The 17,722-nt window shown below is 35.9% G+C and overlaps 2 protein-coding genes across 2 annotated transcripts in view; both read left to right on the top strand.

The window, feature by feature from the left end:
* Positions 1 to 803: 803 nt before the first annotated feature.
* Positions 804 to 5,795, top strand: LOC107656861 (recombining binding protein suppressor of hairless). The gene is made up of 9 exons (XM_016444814.1): positions 804 to 880; positions 1,667 to 1,705; positions 1,808 to 1,903; positions 2,581 to 2,746; positions 2,854 to 3,028; positions 3,119 to 3,256; positions 3,424 to 3,536; positions 5,383 to 5,523; positions 5,727 to 5,795. Exons 1-9 carry the CDS (start codon positions 861 to 863, stop codon positions 5,793 to 5,795), a joined length of 957 nt encoding a protein of 318 aa, XP_016300300.1. The 5' UTR covers positions 804 to 860.
* A 5,217-nt stretch (positions 5,796 to 11,012) lies between these two features.
* Positions 11,013 to 17,722, top strand: part of LOC107656659 (stromal interaction molecule 2-like) — a 19,236-nt gene continuing 12,526 nt past the window's right edge. The window contains exons 1-6 of the mRNA XM_016444599.1: positions 11,013 to 11,651; positions 11,821 to 11,951; positions 13,642 to 13,756; positions 13,859 to 13,970; positions 14,917 to 15,032; positions 15,575 to 15,752. Of these exons, the coding sequence (XP_016300085.1) occupies positions 11,534 to 11,651; positions 11,821 to 11,951; positions 13,642 to 13,756; positions 13,859 to 13,970; positions 14,917 to 15,032; positions 15,575 to 15,752 (770 nt within the window). The 5' untranslated portion in view covers positions 11,013 to 11,533. The remainder of the gene's footprint in view (positions 11,652 to 11,820; positions 11,952 to 13,641; positions 13,757 to 13,858; positions 13,971 to 14,916; positions 15,033 to 15,574; positions 15,753 to 17,722) is intronic.

The raw sequence follows: 17,722 nt of genomic DNA, 5'->3' as shown, positions 1-17,722 counted from the left end.
AGGGATGAAGGATTTGGAAAATGACACTAATCAGTGTTGAGTACTGGGTGAGCAGGCTACTGTATCTTACCTCAGCCAAACACTTAACCTTATGTTTTAGCTGTAAAATGATTTTCAAAGATTATTGGAGTATGCTTTACAAGAAATAGTATTATTTCAGTCTTTCTGTTAAAAAGTAACGTTTAATTCAATGTGTTACTTGCCGTTTCTTTGTAAGTATTTGTGTAATCTAGCAATTTTTGAGCGAAAATTATTTCGAAATAAATACTAGGCCTATACCACTTTTTTCCCCCTCCAGTCAGTGTGATACAGCAGCATTTCCATAATGAAATAATACTGCCATCTGGTGATGTGAAAGCAGTTTAGTTGTTATCGCATGAATTAGACCAAATATAATGTGTAGGTTTATCATTTCAAAATTACTGGAATGTATGCAATTGAAAGAGCCAAGAGGTGAAAACTTTTAAAGACTTTTAATAACAACATCCTTTTTAACTGCTTCACGTCAGATCACTATTTCCTGGTGTATGTGCCCTAGTCCCCGGGCTTCCTTCTGTCTAGAAATCTTTTTCTCACGGCCCGCGCTGAAAAGGTGCGGTCTCTCTTCCCATCGTGAGAACTTTCACACGCGTTTGGCTGGCAGCCGTCCTCAACGTACTCTCGCGATAACAAGGGACCCGCTCTCATACGCTCCCATAATAAGCGACCGTGAATTCTCGCGTGACTTCAGAACTTTCCCACGCCTGTGCCCCCCTTCCTGCATTATTTTTCACACTGCCCATCCCCCTCGTCTTTTGCGGTGTGTTGCGGAGCGGGGGAAGTCTCGCGATTGTTGGCGTTATTAGAGAGAGTTGGTGAAGATGGCGCCTGTTGTGACAGGGTAAGCAGCGAAATTACCAACGGACGGGGCATGGAAAAGTCACAGCTAAAATAAGTTTTGTCTGTTTAGTCAAGATCATTTGCTTTGGTTTATTTCTTTACACCCACGGCCGCGTGTCTCTGCGCTGTTGGCCTGTCTCGGCGTACTTTTGTGTGGTTTTTGAGGTTTTCAACGATGAGCTCTTTTATTCAGTTAGCCGCTTAGCTTTTAGTTAGCTGATAAATTTTCAGCAGTTTTCCATAAACACTGTATACTGTGGAGAGCAAATATTTAACTGTAAACACAGTAAGGTTGTATTAACGCCGTGTTTTGAAGCTTTAACATTAACATTTAATCTTTAAAAATACTTGTATAAAATTTGAGCCAACTTGTGAGTTGGTGTACGAGAGAGAGTGAGAGAGGGGCAGGTTGGCAAATGTTAGCCAGCCAAGTTAGCTGGTCTAGTGGGTTCATAACAGAAACTGGGAGCTTTCGAGAGGACTCAAAACGTTCTCTTTGTTTCATGTCAGACTTCTCAGTTAAACTACTTTTAGCTTAAAAATGGTGTATTTGTAACGTCCCGTCATTTCTATGTAAAATGCTCATATCTATTTCAACTTCTAGGCTTATTATGGCTTGCATCTCAAAACCTAGTGAGCTGTCTAAATAGACAGATAGGGGCATCTCATGCATGCTTGAACTTGTTTATCCTGCTCAAAATGCTGTCTTTCTTGGTAGACATAACTTTTTATTATTTTTGAGTGTGGATCAAAGTGATGTTTGAAGTTGTCTTACTTTGTTTTGTAGGAAATTTGGGGAGCTCCCTCAGCCAAAGCGTTTAACAAGGTAAAGGCACTGTTAAGTTCATGTGTAATATTTATTAAATATATATTAGGAAACAACAGCTTAAATAAATAAACTTTTCTGTTGTATTTTGTGGGTTTGCAGGGAGGCAATGCGCAACTACTTGAAGGAAAGAGGAGATCAGACAGTACTCATACTGCATGCAAAAGTCGCACAGAAATCGTACGGCAATGAAAAAAGGTGAGTGATGAATTTGATCTGTAAACACATGTATTATTAACTGTTTATGTGTGTTGTATACAGGTAAGTCAGTCAACATGAAATCACAAGTGAGCCTATTAAGGTTAATACAGATTTCAGGTCTTATAGTGGATGATTAATCCGTAAGGAAAAATGTTTAGGCCTGGTTTTAACATCTGTCTTGAGTAATCGAGCATAAATGTTCAGCTGAGAGACAATGTTTACACCTGTGATTGGATTTCATTTGAAAGCTTCGACCTCTGTATTCATCCATATATGTATGTTGGTCATTGATGTCCTTTGCTGTTTTCTGAAATGCATTTCTGATTACTGTAATTTATTACATGCATTTCTGATTACTGTAAAAGGTGGATCTTAAACATTTAAGTGACCCCAATAGATGTTAATGGGGTCATAAATATGACTGTTTGCGGTTCAGACAAGTCTTGCACTACTCTTTTGCTTGTGGAATATCCTGTTTTACTTGTATATTTGACACATTTTGGATGTAAAATGGATTACGTTTCATGTCGACTGTGAATCAAGCTTTGATAAAGTCCAGTTAAGCACACTTAATGTAAATGAAGTTAGGGAGATCTATGTAAAATCAGATTCCTTCTACAAGCGTCAAAGTGAATTTTTCTTTAATCATTTCAAATACTCTTTGAATCTGTTAGATTCTTCTGTCCTCCACCATGTGTTTACCTGATGGGTTGTGGCTGGAAGAAAAAGAAGGAGCAGATGGAGAGAGAGGGCTGCTCGGAGCAGGAGTCACAGCCTTGTGCCTTTATAGGCATTGGAAACAGTGAACAAGAAATGCAGCAGCTCAACTTGGAGGGCAAGGTGCTTTATGGATTTTATTATGGCAACACATGTATTGTAACTGCCTTTCTAAAATAATTTCAAGATCAGTGTTCTGGCATCACAACTTTTGTGCTTTGCTTCTGCAGAATTTTTGCACAGCAAAAACATTATACATTTCTGACTCGGACAAACGGAAGCACTTCATGCTGTCAGTGAAAATGTTCTACGGGAATAGCGCAGATATCGGTGTCTTCCTCAGCAAACGAATCAAGGTCATCTCCAAACCTTCCAAAAAGAAACAGTCGCTGAAGAATGCAGACCGTGAGTCAAAATAATTTTTTATTTGTGTCACTAAATGAGTCTTAATTTGTCCAGAATTTTCACGCAGCTCATTTTCAATGTCTCTTATAGTATGCATAGCTTCTGGGACGAAGGTGGCTCTTTTTAACCGCTTGCGGTCCCAGACTGTCAGTACGCGGTACCTTCATGTGGAAGGGGGAAACTTCCATGCTAGTTCACAACAGTGGGGAGCCTTCTATATTCATCTATGTGAGTTATTCACCACAAATATGCTATATTAAAAGTAGTGCCACACAGAGTTCATTACATCTATTGAAAGAATGTGTAGAAATTACGTATCAGTGTTTTCATGTTTAACATCTGCAGTTTTTCCTGTTAACTATGAATTGGTAATAACGTGTAATTCTGAATTCCAGTGGATGATGATGAGTCAGAGGGTGAAGAGTTTACAGTCAGAGATGGTTATATCCATTACGGTCAGACGGTGAAGCTGGTGTGCTCCGTGACAGGCATGGCTCTACCCCGACTGGTAAGCTATTATCCACTTGATTGTGCATGATTAAAAGAGTTGGGCTAAGAAATTGTGTCCTGTTCAATCAAGGAGTGACATATACAGGGCTTAAAGTTCTCCGGCACCGTGCCGGATCTCAGGCGTGCGGCTGCGGGAAAAAAAAGATAGTCGTCCTACATTTAAAAACACTTGCTGATATCACGTTCGAGTTCATGAGTTCGCCTACCAATGTACGAGAGGAACACAGCTTTCACTCTCAACCAAACTAACATTACTAGCCAATCAGAAGTTTTTGCTCTTATAAACACGAGACACGCATAATAGTATCCAATTGCAGAGTCGCAGCTGATGAATTGAAAAGAAGCCTGGGTCTTGAGCGTGACACATTGAAAAAGCTGCGAGGCGCATCCATGAGAACGATATGATTGCCAGAATGCATTTACCTGTATTTTTGAAAAGGTCCTGTTCACACATGATCTCTTAACGGTAATTCACCAGAAAAGACTGTATGTGTAAAAGGGGCTAAACTTTTACTCTGCATATGTGTTGAGTTTGGGTTGCTTAACGTTCATCTGGGAAAACTCTCTTGATTTGTAACGCAAATCATTTAAACCTATGCCAACACAGGAGAATACATCAACATATTTCTAAATATGTGATGTATTGTACATTGCGATTTCAAAATAAAAGTTTCTGACTTTGCATGTGGCCAAATATTAAAATTAAATGGATTTAAACAGTTGAAATACATGAAACATCACCAGGCCGTTGGCGCCCTCTGCAGATATTTGTTATAATATAGGCATATTACATTATGTATTCAACAATGTTGTTCAATAAAACCATGTACTTGGTTTTGATACTTTATTTGAGGCCAATTATTATTGCCTCATCGTTACTTTATATATAAATATAGTCATATTAAAGCCTGTTTTCCCACTTAGTTCTATTTCTATTACTAAAAAATATCAGATTACTCGCTTGTCAAAATAATCAGATTACTTGATTAGCAAAATAATCATTAGTTAAGCACTAGATTAGTTATACAACTGCATTGTTTTACTTTTTGTGATTAAAAGACAAATATTTTGTCATTTAAAAATTCTTAAAGTATTAAAACATTGTCTCGTTCTAGTGAACCAAGTATCTGCATTTTGTCTCACCTTGTGAGCTAAGTGTATTGTCACACCCCTAGTGCCTATGAGCGTGATAAAGCTCATAATTTTCCAAGTGTATGATACAGCTTTCATTCTTCAAGTCAATCATATATTCATGAAAAAAAACAGTTTGAATAAGGAAAGCGATAACTTTGCCATAGTATCCTTCTAAATGTTAAAGTTGCCAGTCATTGCATTCTTTGCATGTGCTGCACTTTATTTGTACCATTTTGTTTTATTAGTTTATTTATTAGAATTTGAAAGATAATAACAGTATTGATTGATAAGTGAGATCTGATTTTAGTTCTTGAAAACCAAAAAATTAGTGCAAGTCCTTGAACGTCCTGGAATTTTATTTTGCAGTATCTGTACGAACCCTGCTTAAGTTACCAGTTCTTGGACCATTTTAATGTTTCTGTTGTTGTTAATTGAACCCAACTGTAGTTTTCTGTAGTAAACTGTCTTTGTATATTTCCTATTTTATATTAATTTCCTAGTATTTAATTTACCATTATTTCTTTTGAACAAAACAATCTCAGAAATTTCATGTTTTAGATTGTAGGTCATCTTGTACACGGAAAAAAGTTCAGGCTCAGGATTTTTTTTTGCTTTAACCCCTGCATATAGTTGTGACTCAAATATGTTTGTGTAACAATGTAAATAGCAAGGATTTTTTTGGAGGTGAAATGTTGTGTCTTTCTGTGTAGATCATTCGTAAAGTGGACAAGCAGACAGCGCTAATGGATGCCGATGATCCTGTGTCCCAACTACATAAATGTGCCTTCTACCTTAAAGATACAGAGAGGATGTATCTCTGCCTGTCACAAGAGAGGATAATTCAGTTCCAGGTCAGTCCACCGGTACTTCTAGAAATGTGCTTTTGCGGCATAGATTTGAATTAATGCCCTATAATTGATGAAAACATGACATCTGTTAGAATTGCAATTCCTGTTTTTTAAATTAGTCTTTGAATTCTCATCTTCTTAATGGTTTTGAGGCTCTGTAGCCTTTTAAATGTTAAATAATTGAAATAGTTTCCTTCTACTCTCAGGCCACACCCTGTCCCAAAGAAACGAACAAAGAAATGGTTTTTCACCTTTTTCAGTTTTATAACATATAGTAAACTTTTGTTACCAAATAGTTTTGTATATTTCTTGTGAGCGTTTGGGCTCAGAAGGAAAAGGTTCATGCATTTTAAAAGCCTGAACTTATAGCTGCCTTTACTCGTCTTGGCAAATGCCTTAAGTCATCTGGAGTTTCACCAGACCCTTTCTGTTTTGTAATTATTTTATGTCATGTATATTGATCTTTTTCCCATTCTTTTTTTTTTCCCCACTAAACCGAGATGTAATATTGATGCCATTTTTGTGTATTTGGGAGAAGGTGGCTCTACTGCTTTGTTAAACTTTTTTTTTTTTTTTCATATGAAGTCTTTAACACAAAAGCTTTAACTGACTTTGCCGGTTGGCCTTATGTGCCATATCGTAATCATCACATAAGCGTAGCCATTGATTTGGCCCTTTTTCATTGGCTATAGATGTTCAAGCTGCCAACACAATGGTAACCTATAAAAATCCCACACCAAATGGCTTACATTTCGTTTAACAAACGCACAAATATCCTTTTAATGGGTTAGCGATTTCTAATTAATTGGTCGACTCAAATCCTGTGGTAGGGAAGGACTGTTTAGTTCTCGTTTGCATATCATTCACGCTTTCAGTGTCACGATTACTGTTAGTATCAGACAAATCAGCATGTAGAAAAACTGCTGCTTTGTTGTCATGTGGTTAAACCATATAGAGAAGGAATTGTGGGGATTCTGTAAGTACAGTCATGTTACAAGTAGCTTGAATTAATGAAAGTTTGGATTCTCTGTGTTTCTAGATGGGGATGTCCAAACTTACTTCTTTTCAGAATCAACTAATTTAGGGCCAGATTTACAAACTCTTTTTTTGGTGTTAAAAAACTACTGTCAGGATTTACTAAAGACACAGTGGAAAAATTGATGAAAAGGCATGGACACGGTTATTTTATGCATTTGTAGGCATTTCCCTTTAAGACACAAAATTAATGGGAAGAGAGGATTTTAGGTTTGTGGTAGTCAGTTAACCATTATTTAACACCCAAAAAAGCATGTCTTAACCTGTTTTGCGCTTGATAGTTTGCTTGTGGTAGATTGCGTTGGTCATTGGAAATGTTAATTTGCACATTGTCAGTAGATCACCCACAAAACTTTCCACTCCTGTCAGCGCTTTTATGGTATTGTGGTCTGACACTAATTTTCCTTAGTAAATCTGACACTTAACGGGTTGCCTGACACGCTCGTCGACTAATCTGTTTTATAGTTGGTTAAGTTTTTAACTAAACGTGGCATCACTTGTACTGGGATACTCAAATGGTTGTAATGAATGTGTATGGATGTACTAAAAATCTAGATAATCTAGTCAACCTCACTAACTGACTAGCTTGTTTTTGGACCCATCCCTGCATGTAGTCAACTAGATTATCTGTGTCAAGCTGAATGGAAAGAACCGGAATCTTATCCTGCCTTTCATATATTTTGACTGCAGAAGTGGCACGGCCTTTGTGAGCATCACTGCTACATAAAAATGTGCCCTTTTAAATTGATGTCACTCACATGCAATTTTTTTTAATCAAATGTTTAGTACCAAATGCTCACTTCTGTAATAGCTGTAGTCTAAAGCAAACTAAAAATGAGGCCTTAAACCACTACTGCTTAATAACAGGATCTGTTGGTAAAATGTTACACTACAAATTGTCCTTTTGTGAAAAGGGCATGATTGTTTGTTTATACCTTTTTTCATTATAATTCACAGAGCAAACTCAATTCTGCTATTTCTGTGCTTCTTATTTTCTTTCCTTGTACTTTTCCCGCCCCACACAACTCTGTATGCATCGTCTGATCAGAGAGAAAGAGACACTTGTGAAATAGCATGCTCTGGAATTCCCTTTTAATCAGTATGGACTGCATTTTGTTATTGTTTGGGATTATATAGGAACGGCAGAAGTAGTTCCTCAGTGGTTTTGGTTCTTTTAATTTATCCGTTTCTAACATGGCTAATATTAATATATGAGTCTAAATGTTATATTGATTATTTTATGTAACATTGTATTACATTTAATGGTTATGTTAATATTTCTAAATATTTCTTCCATGATTGAGGGAAAGTTACTATGAAACTTTTGTATATTATTATTTTTAAGTAGTCAGGCCATGTTTGGTCTGCATTAGAAACTGTTGCTTTGGAAGAAATAAAAGCCAAAACCCAGTAATTCTTGCAAAGCCATTTACTAGTATCTACTGTGAGCAATTCCTCAATCAGGGAAGAATATTAAAGCATACCTTGTGCAACTGCCGAAATGGAAACTGCCAAATCTAAAGGTCAAATTGTGAAGGTCACGCCTAACTTTTCCACTTTTGTTTTCAGTGTTATTTTCCTCTTGTATCCAGTTGTCTTCCAGTGTGTTCGAATCAGAGGACCTGATCAAGACTAACCATGTTGAGTTTTATCATTTCTATCTATCACACAAGTTAGTTAGTTTGCCTGTCACCTGTGCCACTGTGCTTACATTGAACAGAAACTAGCGTGTTAGATCACGGTTATCTTTGTCGGTTTTGTCTGTAGAAAGAAAAAAAAAAGGGTGAGAATTGGTGTCTGTTTTCTCAACCGTTTCAGTGGATTGTTTTACATTTTGGACGTTACCAGCCTTTGCCAAATGGCTACCAGCTGTTCTGGTTTTGAGTGCATGCTCTCTAGCAGATTTGAACTGTATTGGTGCTGTCTAACTCCTAAAGGGCCAGTGTATCTGTTGCTTTTGGAATGGATCACTAAACACTGTAATAGATTCAAAAAGTGTCAGGTTGTTCATTTGTTTTTGTCTTTACGGTGCTAAATTGCATAATACACACCCATCAAGGACGTGTGGTACGGAGATTGCAGTACTGCCAAATGACTACTGTGTGCGTAAAGGGATAGTTCTGTCATCCTTTGCTCACCCTCATGTCATTCCAAAACTGTATGAGTTTTGTTTTTCTATGGAACACAACAGAATATATTTTAAGGAATGTTTTGGCTGTTTTTGCCAATACAATGAAAGTCAGTGGGATCTGAAAAATGCTGGACCTATTGACTTTTATTGTATGGACGAAATAATAAATGAATATAAATTGTATACATATATAAAAAAAGTGTACACACACACACAAGCTGTTAAAAATATGGAAAAATTAGCATGTTTTTGAAAGAAGTATGCTCACCAAGGCTGCATTTTTTTTATTAAAAATACAATACAAATAGTAATCCTGTGAAATGTTTTCTATATTGAATGCATTTTAAAATGCAATCTATTTCTGTGAGCAGCCATTGCTCTAGTCTTCAGTGTCACATGATCCTTCAGAAATCATCCTGTTATTCTGATTTGGTTGTCAATCATGAATAATGGTTCTTATTATCAGTGTTTTGCTGCTTACATTTTTTTGTGAAAACCACGATTCATTTTTTTTTCAGGATTCTTTGAGGAATAGAATGTTCTAAAGCATTTGTTAAATTGAAATATTTTGTTATATTGTAAATGTGTATTCTGTCACTTCTGATATATATTGATGCATATTAAAAAGACTTCAGAAGGATCCTGTGACACTGAAGACTGCAGTAATGGCTGCTAAAAATTCAGTTTTGCCATCATAGAATTAAAATACATTTTAAAATAAGAAATAGAATGATTGTTTTAAATTGCAAAAAAATATTTCACAGTATTACTATTTTTACTGTATTTTTGATCAAATAAATGCAACCCTGGTGAACAGACTATTAAAACCATTTTCAGTCTAGTTTTGAGTACAAATGTCCTGATCAAATAGTAAGTTAATCAGATGCTAAATATAACAAACAGTTAATAAACAGTTACTTGTTGCTTCATACGATTTTTATATGATTAATTAAAAAAAGTGTTTCTTAGAGAACTCTAGGGGAATCCCCAGTTTAGTCAGGCAGCGCTGCAGTGCAGGAAACGCTACAGTATAGCAGTATGGTGATATACCATTCCGAACATACCCACTGTTTACCACTCTCACTGCTCGCAATATAAATTGAGATGCTAGTCTTCACAGTAGGGAAGTGGGCTGACTTACATTGTGGTGTGCCAACAACAAATTGCACCTCAACACCACAAAGGCTCTTGAAATGATAATTGATCCGAACAAGCAAATCTGTTCACACTCTGCAGTTATTATGGTGAAATCCCATAAATTCTTTTTTAAACATCACCAACACTAACCAGAGGGAAAGAAACATCAAACAGACAGCTTAAAACACACATACAACCAAGCCCATGTTTTAAAGTCAACAAGAACATTTTGTGCTAAATGATACATCATGAGAAACCAAGCCTACAGAATGTATTTTTTCCATTATAGATTGATGACATCTATGCTGGCCACCAGGGGCAGAAATGAGATGGTGTTTCTAATATTCACTTTGAAGTGAGTTTGCCCTGAATTACAATGACAGACACCTGTCACTTGTACATGCTTCAAGGGCCAAACCTTTCCCCCACTGCTTGGCATCCACTCGCTCAAGCCCCAGTTTTATTTTTGGACCATATGAGGTTGTTGAGGTGTAACTTGAAACTTTCTTTCTGTTGCCATTTCTGAGTGTATGAGTCGCAGACCATGTTAATCTGATAGGGCTCTAAATTTAATCCTGAGGCCAGGATTGTGTGCGTGTTTGTGCATTGAGTGCGTGTGTGTACGTGTAGGCCTATATGAGAGAGTAAATGTGGCGTTTAACTGTGAAAGCCCTCCAAATTGAAGTTCTTGATTAATGCTTATTAATAGAGATTTCCTAATATTGTCTAACTAGCTTTCCATAACTCTAGAGTTGGGTGTTGAGATGCTCACAAATAAAAAATAAAAATAAAATATATATATATATATATACTCTTGAAATAAGTAAATTGACAAGAAAACAATATCATAAACCATTTTAGTCACTTCAAGACACAAATTAATTCACAAATTAAAGCTGTTCATTACAAGTAAGTTTTGTATGAATTGCATTTTTATTAGTTTTGAACAATATCCGTACCCATTATTGAATATTTGATTACATGATTATTATTAATGTTTTAATACTGACGTTTCTCCTAAAGTTCTTGGATCGTCCAATCACATAAACGAATTAATATTCATGCAGTTAACGTCTACCTCTCAGCAAATCAGTTTATTTGGCAAGCGCACGCAATCTAATTAATATTCATGAGTCAAACGCCGCTTAAGAGTTAGTGAACTCGCTATTTGGCATTAGAAGAGCAGACGCACGCAAAATGCGAGCACACAAAGTTTGGTGACATTTAGTAACTAGCACACTTTCATGGACACTCATTATCCAAACGTTCCTAAAGAGAAGTAGGCTACTATCGCTTCTTCAGAAGCAACTTCGTTCATAAGGAACCCGGCTTTCGGAAGGACTTCTATTCTTTGTCGTCGTATTTTTGTTTTGGACTCCGTGTTTTTAAAGTGGAATACATTATTTCGTTAACTTTTTATTATTCAGTTTACTTTGCTTTTCCATTGCTTTGGGATATAACAAGAAAACCGTTTTTGGAAAACTTTTGGGATGTATGTTTAAATGCTGTGATTTTACTTTGCGGTTGCAAACAAACATTTCGAATAGTTTCTCTTTTTTGTGAAATGCCTACACTGTTGCTTTTCTAACCGGTGCGCCAAAGCTTTTCTTGGAGCTGGAGCTGTTTATAGCATCACTATCACGTAACGTTGCATTTGGACGCACATGTGTTTTTTAAATCATAGTCAGTAAGCGGCACTTGAACCCTGCGATGCATAAGTTCTGCCTCACCGTACTGCTCGTGCTGCGCGGACTCATCATCTGCATCTGTTCCAGCGATGAACCGCAGCACCCTGGACTGTACAAGCACACGACTGTGACCTCAACAGGCACGTGTGCACCACCAAATATATACAAATAATATAAAAACATTCGCTAAACCTCAGACTGCTTACTGCACATTTTGAAGATCCATGAAATGGATAGTGAAATGGTAACGTGTTGACATTGCAAATGTTTATTGGATTACTTAACTCTTCTGTCCATTTTTGATCACAGATCCATGTCTGCAGGTGAGCCCTCCTTGTATAACAGAGGCTGACCGTTTCAGCCTGGAGGCTCTTCAGCACATCCACAGAGAGATGGATGATGATCAGGATGGAGGCATTGAGGTGGAGGAGAGTGTTGAGGTAATCAGCATTCACAGATGTTTACAAGAACACAATCACAAGTCAGAAGTTTCCTCACACCCTAATGTGAATCCTGCTGGGTTTCCACACTTCCTGGCCAATGAAGTTTCATGAAATTTACATTTAAATAGAGGAGAAAAGCGCAGTTGAAACAGCTGATTAAATATTTTATAAATTTATCATAACTATACATATTTTTAAGAATATATTTTCAAAGTCTTTAAACAAGAGCTGCACATTTAAACAAAATAAAACTAAAACTGTAAAATAGCTTAGTGCAATTATCACAAAGGCTGCAATTTAACTAAATAAATATATGCTCTGCGTGTTAGGCATAATTTGAAACATTTGAAAATGAAGAAATTAAGACAGACATAAATATTAGTATTGTAATTTTACAGCTGTATTGTAAAATACAATTGTTATATTGCTTTTCTTTAATATTTAATTAATTTTACAGTGAGAAATTACAAGAATAATATTTCTTATTTTGGTTTTTATATTTAATAGTAGCAGTAGTTATAATTCTTCTTTATCATCATTATTATTAGTATACAGCCAAATTGAGAGATATATATATATATATATAGATATATATCACTAAATTTCATCCAAACTGTGCAGCCCTGCAAACAAACACAGCAGACCTGGAATTTTTCTGTGAATATTGTGAAACATATTGACGTTTCAACTGCATCTAAAATGTAAACTTTAGAAATCCATAAAATCCTTTATATTCTGTTTGTATTATAAATCTAATCTAATCTAATATATAATCTTATATAATCTAATCTAATTTTATATAATCTAATCTATATAATCTAATCTAATCTAATCTATATATATATATAATATTAAGAGTGGCTGTATTTACAATTCTACACTAACCACACACACACACAAGCATGCATATATACATACATATATATATATATATATATAGATCATTTTGAGCCTCTAATCCCACCCTTACCCTAAACAAACCACTTCTCAACAGTTAAAAATTTAATTTTTTAAATAGAATTTTTTCAGAAAAAACAGCCAATATTCCAGTATTCAAAATCATGCAGCCCTACTTGAAATCATAATCATGTGCTTAATTATTCTTTCCTCTTGTATTACATTTTGTTGCTGCTAACTGAACAAGTGGTGGAGTAACATGAATGTATTAGTAGGAGGATGTAAAACGTCTAAACTCACACTCAGACTAACAAGCTCAGCTTTACCATTGGTATGTTTATGTGATGTTTGTGTAAGAGCTGAAGTGTTATGCCAGAGCACCCTTGAGTTTCTCTCCTGAGCCTGTTGGTCAATTTAGAAACGCATGTTTCCACCCAGCACCTAAGACAAACTGTTCAGGCTTGGCACTGCGAGAACATAGCAGAGGGGTATGAGTTTCTAAGTAATGTCCTGAAGTACGTCCGAGTCTCTGGTATTGGGTTACTTTTCCTTGTTGCTATAGATATGGCTTAGGTAGATGTAGGCAGCGAAGAAGCCTGGAATCACGTGGTGCATCTGATTACAGCAGAGACAGATGCCAAAACGCATTCACAGACTCAAGTGACTCTTTTGATCTTGAATGTTTACTCAGCTGTTGTTTTAAGTGTGTCACTGCATTTGTAGGATTTGTGTAAGTTCATTTAAATCAATTACTCTTGCATCCATATCTCTTCTTTGTTTCTTACTGTAGTTCATCATTGAAGATATGCAGCAGCAGCAACAGGCAAACAAACACAGTAAACTCCATCATGAGGACCAGCATATCACTTTGGAGGAGCTTTGGAAGGGCTGGAAATCTTCTGAGGGTAAGATGGTCTCCATGATTGAGTCTTGCCATGGTTTCAATGTAAAATAGTCACTTTCTTCCTCTCTTTTGGCTTTTTCTCTGCTTTCTTTCACTCTGTTAGTTCATAACTGGACTCAGGAGGATGTCTTGAGGTGGTTAAGAGAGTTTGTTGAGTTGCCTCAGTACGAAAAGAGCTTCAAAGAGCTGCATGTCAATGGGAACACCTTGCCCAGGTGAGACAAATCAAGACTGAACCAAATGAAAATTCAGCCTGGAATCATTTTAAATTTGTCTAAAGTTTTGGTAAGTGCCCACTCATATCAGCCTGATCTCATTAGTGTTCATTCGACAGGCATTTGCACCTAACATTTTTGTATGTTTGGATAGATATTGAAATATACACTATAGATGTTTCAACAGCATCTAAAATGTAAATGCACAGCTTTATAAATGTAAAATTCTTACAAATCCTTATATACTATTTATAAATATAAAATCACATATATAGATCATTTTTAGCCAAACCAAATTCACAATAGTTAAAAACTTTATAGGCATATCAATTTACAGTGGTAATCACAGTTACAATAAACTACTATAGATATTTTTAACAGCACGAGAAATCACAGAAAACAGAATGAAAACGTTATAGTGCAAAATTAGGTAAGTGCATTAAATAAATGTGATACTACCTTTCAAAAATACAGAAAAAACTTTGAAAAAGTAAGATGATTTAAAATAACTCTTTTCTATTTTAATATATATTAAAATGCAATTTATTCCTGTGATGCAAAGCTGACTGTTCAGCGGCCATCACTCCAGTCTCCAGTGTCCCATGATCAGAAATCATTTTGATGTTGATTTGCTGCTCAAGAAACGTTTTCTTATTATCAAAGTTGAAGACTGTTGTGCTGCTTCATATTTTTGTGGAAACTGTGATAATTATGATTCTTTGATGAATAGAAAGTTCAAAAGAACAGTATTTATTTAAAATAGAGATCTTTTGTAACATTATAAAAAGTCTTTACTTTGATCAAATTTAATGCACAAGTGCTGAATATAAGAATTCATTTCTTTAAAAACTACCATTCAAATGTTTGGGTTCAGCAAAATTAATGTATTTACTTAATCTAATTGATAAAGTGAAATAGCTAATCGTTTTTTGCTTTGTATTTACAGGATTGCTTCCAATGAGCCATCATTTATGAGCACATATCTGAAGATCCAGGACCAGCAACACAAACAAAAACTCAAGCTCAAAGCCCTGGATGTAGTGCTGTTTGGCCCACCTACACGTATGTATACACCTTACATATATTGACAAAGAATGTAATTATTTTTAAACAGCCATGTTTCAAACTGTTATACATTCAAGATATGAACATTTCAGTGCCTGATCAACATAAGCTCTTGTTAAAATTAATTATGAAGTCAAATTGCTACACTAAACAACTCCTAAATGTAGCCTTTTTGCACCCCGTTAGCAGTGATTCAGTTCATTGACTGAATTGTATGCGTTGTATCATATTCTTTAATTGAAAATCAGATCATTAATTGACTGAAGCCACAGTATAATGTATTCTGATCAAACGGTTGTGGCTTTTTAAATGTCATTATTAAATATAGCTCTGACTGATGTGTATCATTTAAGCACATGTGAAATCAAATATCCATGCACGCCTGTTGAGAACACAGCAGAATGACTCTGAGTGTGTAAAATATATTCAGCACAGCAGATATACAGTCAGCATGCAAAATAAACACACAGTCAGTCGTCACATAATGTTTCATGTTTTATTGGCTGCCTGACTAATATCCCCATGTACCTTTGCTCCAGGACCCCCACACAACTGGATGAAAGACCTGGTTCTGATAGTGTCTGTAGTAATGGGGATTGGTGGATGCTGGTTTGCAAAAGTACAGAATAAAGCATCCAAGATACATATTTCAAAGATGATGAAGGACCTGGAAAGCTTGCAAAGAGCTGAACAAAGCCACAGAGACTTACAGGAGCAGTGAGTACATCTTCTAGATTTCTGAACATTCACATTCAGCAGGAGTTTTAACAATTCACCAAAAGAAATAAACTTCTGTCATGACAACTCTTGGAGGGATTGGCATGGTAATGTACATGACAATGTTAATGTATTTGGTCTTGGCGGAATAGATCTGCTACGCTGCTGCTGCAGAGCAAGTACCGAGACTTGTTACTGCCAATACATCCACAACATGCTGCTGTGAGTAGTGGTCGACCGATATTGGTTTTTTTGACAGCCGATGCCGATATCTTGGAAAGCAGGGTGGCCGATGGCCGATTTAATTTTATTTTAATTACTATTTAAGAAATTTGAAATCATTTGAAAATGGATTTAAAAATAAATGTGTAAAAAAAAAAAAAAAAAACATACTTATACTTTAGATGACAATGTATTTTTCACAAATAAATATTTAATAAAAAGTCAACATTGTAACCAACAGGGCACCAAGTAAGCTGGGAAGTTTGTGCATTGGGAATCATATTTTTTCAAATAAAGCCAAGGTAACAGTCATTTTACATACAACACACAGTGAAAATTACATGAATATGACAGTGGGCAAATGGATAAAGTGCAGCATAATTTGAAATCACGAGTTTAAATTGTCGATCGTGCATCTCCAGTGAGGCTGAACTCTCCTCCTGTCCACATTCAATTTGCACAGACCGACCGTCACGCAGAGCATACGCGATCATGCAGGATACAAATGCACACTTCACAAGATCTCAACTAGATTCGACTAAGTTTGCAAGGTTTGTGAAATTAAAATGTACATTAATAGACTTTCAAAGATTTGTTCAAATAATTTAGATGCGTATTTGCTGAGTGCTGACGGCAAACGAGACCATATTATAATGTTTGCTTTTCTATTACTAATAATATAAAAGCAATCGTTATAATACTTTTTTGTATACATTTTAATTCCTTTGTTTAACCATTCTATCTGACTATTAGACAGACTTCTATTCGTATTAGTGATGGGTCCTTCTTGAACTTTAATGTGACTCGGGAAGAACGAGTCATGTCGGGGAGTGGTTCTCACCTATAGGATGGTTCTGTACTGGAATTAGTGAAGTAGTTCACCTGTTTTGAGTCTTCGGGTTTTTCCGAGTCATTCGTTCCTCACATGACAGACCCATAAGCTTAACCTATGCAGTCTGAGCCGGTGTCATGAGAAATAGGCTGTGTTCGAAATGCCATACTATCATACTACTCTTATTATTTCTGCAGTATCCAGTATGTATGCTGTGCATAGTATGCACATTTTCTGTATGCATGTAATACCCGGATGACCTACTATATTAGCCAGAATCTGCTAAATATAACTCAAGTACACTGAAATCAGTACAGAAGCTGTTCGGAATGGCATACTACTATATTGCAGTATGCTGTGTGTATACTGTAAGCACTGCAAAAGACACTTGCATTTCCGAAGTTTCAGTGGCGCAGCAAGTAAAACGTGAGCCGTTTGCTTTTGACGCAGTCGACCCGAGTCCGATCCTGGCTTTTGTCAAACTCATGCTTCTCCTTTTCCCATCACATACCAGATCAGAAAGAAATTTATTTTCAATAAAAATTAAGTAAATATTTGAAAAGTGGAAATAAAACGCCTCAATAATACAGTGTTGGTTATGCTTTAGGTAGGTTTTTGTCCCAATAAAGTGGCATTCATCTAGTACAATTTATATATATATGATAATTTACACTCAGTATGTTATTACATACTGTTTTATAATGTACTACAGTATTGAGGTATACATATCTGCCACCTAACTACTATTTACACTCCTGTTGCTAAAGAAAACGCTGCTATTTTAGTGTAAACCAAATTGATCATTATTTGCACTTAGTGTAACTAGAATATATCACTTTTTAATATATCGCCACTTAGTGTAACTACCAAAAATATCAATAAAGACAGCTCAGTGTTGATTTAGTTCTGTCCAATA

This window comes from Sinocyclocheilus anshuiensis, unplaced genomic scaffold, assembly GCF_001515605.1.
Source record: "Sinocyclocheilus anshuiensis isolate Anshui unplaced genomic scaffold, SAMN03320099.WGS_v1.1 scaffold85, whole genome shotgun sequence".
NCBI classification, from domain to species: Eukaryota; Metazoa; Chordata; class Actinopteri; order Cypriniformes; family Cyprinidae; genus Sinocyclocheilus; species Sinocyclocheilus anshuiensis.
Note: the sequence above shows the minus strand (reverse complement) of the source record. Positions and strands in the feature narration are given on the sequence as shown.

What these genes read in the sequence shown, in the direction of transcription:
- LOC107656861 (XM_016444814.1), top strand. Translation starts at nt 861, where the DNA reads ATGGCGCCTGTTGTGACAGG. An exon ending in ATGGCGCCTGTTGTGACAGG is followed by an intron (nt 881 to 1,666) that starts GTAAGCAGCGAA and finishes TTTGTTTTGTAG; the next exon opens with GAAATTTGGGGAGCTCCCTC. An exon ending in AGAGGATAATTCAGTTCCAG is followed by an intron (nt 5,524 to 5,726) that starts GTCAGTCCACCG and finishes TTCTACTCTCAG; the next exon opens with GCCACACCCTGTCCCAAAGA.